The 3,575-nt window shown below is 59.0% G+C and overlaps 1 protein-coding gene across 1 annotated transcript; it reads right to left on the minus strand.

Moving 5' to 3' along the window:
• Positions 1–345: 345 nt before the first annotated feature.
• On the minus strand, positions 346–1,929 carry LOC119302102. Its single transcript, XM_037579120.1, has 3 exons — positions 1,540–1,929; positions 1,164–1,446; positions 346–1,044 (listed from the first exon to the last, which is right to left on the minus strand). Exons 1-3 carry the CDS (start codon positions 1,660–1,662, stop codon positions 770–772), a joined length of 681 nt encoding a protein of 226 aa, XP_037435017.1. The 5' UTR covers positions 1,663–1,929; the 3' UTR covers positions 346–769.
• Positions 1,930–3,575: the final 1,646 nt, after the last annotated feature.

A 3,575-nucleotide genomic window follows, 5' to 3' on the forward strand; every position in this document is an offset into this window, starting at 1 on the left:
GTGGCGACGGTGGCGGTAGCGAGCTACTGCTGACGGCGGCGGCAGTCCTGAGTCAGCCCTCGATCCCTGGATTGCCGTCCCAGACGTGTCGCGCGTGTCCCGGCCGTATCGGCATTACTTATTTATTTTTTAAATCAAAAAGTATCGGCATTACTTATTTATTTTTTAAATCAAAAACTGAGATACTTCTGGGATACCCATATCTAAGCCGTATCTGGTGTATCGGCGTATCGGCCTGAACAGCGATACAGAGAATTCTGACGTATCGGTGCTTCGTAGCTTGTCTCGACGTTGGTGCTAGAAAATTCTCAATTGCGAGCACTTGAAAAACAGAGCAAGGCCAAATGTACACAACTAGGACTACTTTGTTGGTAAACTTTTCTGTGACATTGGTGCTCGATTGAACAAACGATAGAGGATCACGCCATGGACGGCCCAAGGATACAGCACACACCTCCTCTGCTCTGGTCCAAAGTCCAAACCAAAATGGAAGATAGCCACATTGATCTTTGCCCTTGGAAGGCTATCTATCCATATGAACAGTCTCCTGTCGATTGTTACTTCGGACCCACTGGCGAGACGAGACCACCGTCGCCCCCCTCCCGCTAAAACGACGGCGTCAACCGGCCGTCTCCTGCTCTCCGCACCACCTCTGCTCGCACCATGGAGGCAGAGCAGCGCCGCAGACCAAAACCACCGTTGAAGAACACTACTACAGACACCTGCACCTAAGGATTCTCCTTTCTCCTAACGCTACACCGGAGGCGCTTCACAATGACCATGCCACCGGGATGGGCTGCTGCTGCACCATGCAGTGCGGCTGCTGCTGCGGCCACAGGGGCATCGGGAGCTGCTGCCCGGACCTGTCCTGCTCCACCTCCATGGACGCGCTCTCGCCGTCCTCGGCTTCCATCATCTCCGCGGCCGTGGACGCCGCCTGCGCGCGGGACGGCGCCCAGGTGACCATCGCTAGGTTCGAGGCCTCGGCTCCGGCGAGCCCCTCGAACAGCGCGCGGCGGTTGCTCGCCTCTTGCAGCACCGTGCCTGCGTAATCGAATCGAATCGCTGATCAGATTACATCGATCCAAGCAGTTGGGGACATCACAGCAATGGAATTGAACCCGCCCGGAAGCGAAGCTCCAACGGGAGGCAAGGGCACGTACCGTTGAGCGCTTGGATCCACTGGGGGCTGACGCGGAGATGGCCGCCCGGCCGGAGCGGGCCGAGCAGAAGCCTGCGCTCGGCCTCGGCGGGCCGGTACAAGACGATCGCCCTCTCCTCGTTGGCCGGCAGCGGCGGCGCCGTCGCCATGTCCACCGGCACCACCGCCGCGTCGCCGCACATCGGCGCCTCCTCAGCCACCCCGAAGCCCGCCACCGGCGGCTGCGTCCCCGGTGGCGGTGGCGGCACGACCGCGCCGGGCACGATAGGCATCATGTCCGGGTCCTGCGCACACCCAGAACCAAACAAAGCACCGCCACCGCTTAGCACATCCGATAAGGGGAGAACAGCGAGCAAGTCAGATTGGCAGGCACGTACCAGGCGGCGGATCTTGGTGGCGCGGGGGGCGACGGGGAACCCGGGGCCGACGTCGTCGTCCAGCCACAGCTCCGGCGCGTCGGCGCCCTTCCTCTTCAGCGCCGGCGCCGCGTCCACGTCCATCGATCACGAGCGGCCGTCGATCGGCTGGCCCCGGTGCTGGTCGAATCGAGAAGCTAATCACTCAATCCAGAGCAGGGCGAGGGGAGCGGTTGTCGGTCGTGTGGGGATTCTGCTGCTGCTGCTGCGGCGGCGGCGGCGGCGAGTGTTAAGAAAGGGGGAATGGAGATTTGGAGAAGGTTCGGGGGTTGGCGCTCGCGACGCCTCTAGAACGTCTCCTCTGTTCCTTCCGGCGCCTACGTGTGCGCACGGGATTGTTTCCGCGGGTGGCTCCCGCGCTGTCCGCCTAGATATTTTCCATTTCTCGCGCGCTCGTTGCGTCCGATGGCTACGGGAAGAAGTTGTCCGTCACTCCTCCATCGGGTGCACCCAGACCGGACAGCGTTTTTCCAAAAAAAAAAAGGGGCAGAAACGGATAGGGTTGCATGATTGCACATCGTTGTTGTTTCTTCCGGATGCCACGACCGGGCTGGCTTCACGAGGAGACTGGAGTACGGCGCTCTTCAGCAGTTGATTGATATTTATTTCAAGATCATGGAGTTGCAATCCTTAGTAATGAGTTTGGTTAAGCCAACACGCAGTGCTATCTTCGTGCCTTTATAGTTTGTTAAGCCATGTGCAACCCTATTGTGGTCACAGGAAATGTTTACCAGAAAAAAACTTTTTTTTGGAAAGGAGGATATACCCCTGCCTATGCATGTGAACGATGCATGCAGTCATGTTATTAATTATTTATAAAGACCTTACAAAGTAATACATCAGTATGCTTGAAGCCATCATCTTAGCAACACATCTGTCGCTATTCCTATCCCCTTGATGAAGGGGTGGCAAATATCCGAGCCTAATACAAAACAGACATCGCACCAACTCCTAACATCTAAAGCCGGATGCCTCAACCATGCCATAATGCTGGGATTGGGTCACACCCCGGTCTGGGGCACTTACAGAGGCCGCCGCCACCACCAACCACTGATCCATCTCTAGAGCAGGTCCTGACGCACCAACCTTGCCAGGCCTACCATCGAAGCCACCATGGCGTTGGACAACGCAACCATCCTGCACGTGTCCATCCGCGCGCGCCCATCGCTGAAACTCCGCAGCGCCATGCCGCCGTGATTCGTCGTCGGCCTTGCGGTAGATGTAACACCGCTCCTCCTCTTGCCACCTTCAGCCATCACTTGCTCCAAAATGATGCCCCCAGGAGGGAAAGCGATACAGAGAACGCCATCATCGTCCGATCTGGGAGACCCAGATCTAGAGTTTTCTCGGAGCATCCTGAGCCTGATGACGCAAACTGCAACGATGATTCCTCGACAAGGAAACAACATCAAAGACGCCGCCATCGTCCGCCATGACCGTAGTCAGCGCAATTTTTGTCGGCACTTGCGCCACCGGGCGTGCGCTGTCGGCGTCGCTGGTCCCTTCAACCGGAGCAAACTCCAAAACATGCTCTGAAGAGGGATTACAGCGCAAAAGCACCGCCATCGCTCGATCCCAAGGAGATCTAGGGTTTCCCCCGGAGTTGCCCGCACTGTCAAGGAGCAAACAAGGATGGAGTCCACAGATCCGCCTAGCTGTCGACGTGTCGCACCCGCCACCATGACGACCGCGACCCGGAGACCAAGCCCATGTCTGGGCCCATATCTGGTCGCGTCGCCGCCGTCCCCACGACCGTGACGCCCCAGACCTTGAAGCCACCTGCCCTGGAGGTATGGGATCGCCGGAGCGCCGCCACCCCCGTTGTGACGCCCGGCCCCACGCCACGCTCCGGCACGGGGGCGCCGGCCAGCGCCAGCCCCTCACGAGCGGGAGGGCCCCAAGTCCTTGCCGCCGCCGGCGACGGCAAGGCTTCGCCCTGCCTTTCCCTCAAGCGACGACGAGGGAGGAGGAGGAGGAGAAGGGGAGGCTGAACGACG

The sequence above is a fragment of the Triticum dicoccoides genome, chromosome 5A (assembly GCF_002162155.2).
Source record: "Triticum dicoccoides isolate Atlit2015 ecotype Zavitan chromosome 5A, WEW_v2.0, whole genome shotgun sequence".
NCBI lineage: Eukaryota > Viridiplantae > Streptophyta > Magnoliopsida > Poales > Poaceae > Triticum > Triticum dicoccoides.

Excerpts from the sequence above, each read along its gene's own strand:
- LOC119302102 (XM_037579120.1), bottom strand. The coding sequence starts at position 1,662 with ATGGACGTGGACGCGGCGCCGGCGCTGAAGAGGAAGGGCGCCGACGCG. Across the intron at positions 1,447-1,539 it reads CCACCAAGATCCGCCGCCTG|GACCCGGACATGATGCCTAT; the intron begins GTACGTGCCTGC and ends GGGTGTGCGCAG. Across the intron at positions 1,045-1,163 it reads GTGGATCCAAGCGCTCAACG|GCACGGTGCTGCAAGAGGCG; the intron begins GTACGTGCCCTT and ends TCGATTACGCAG.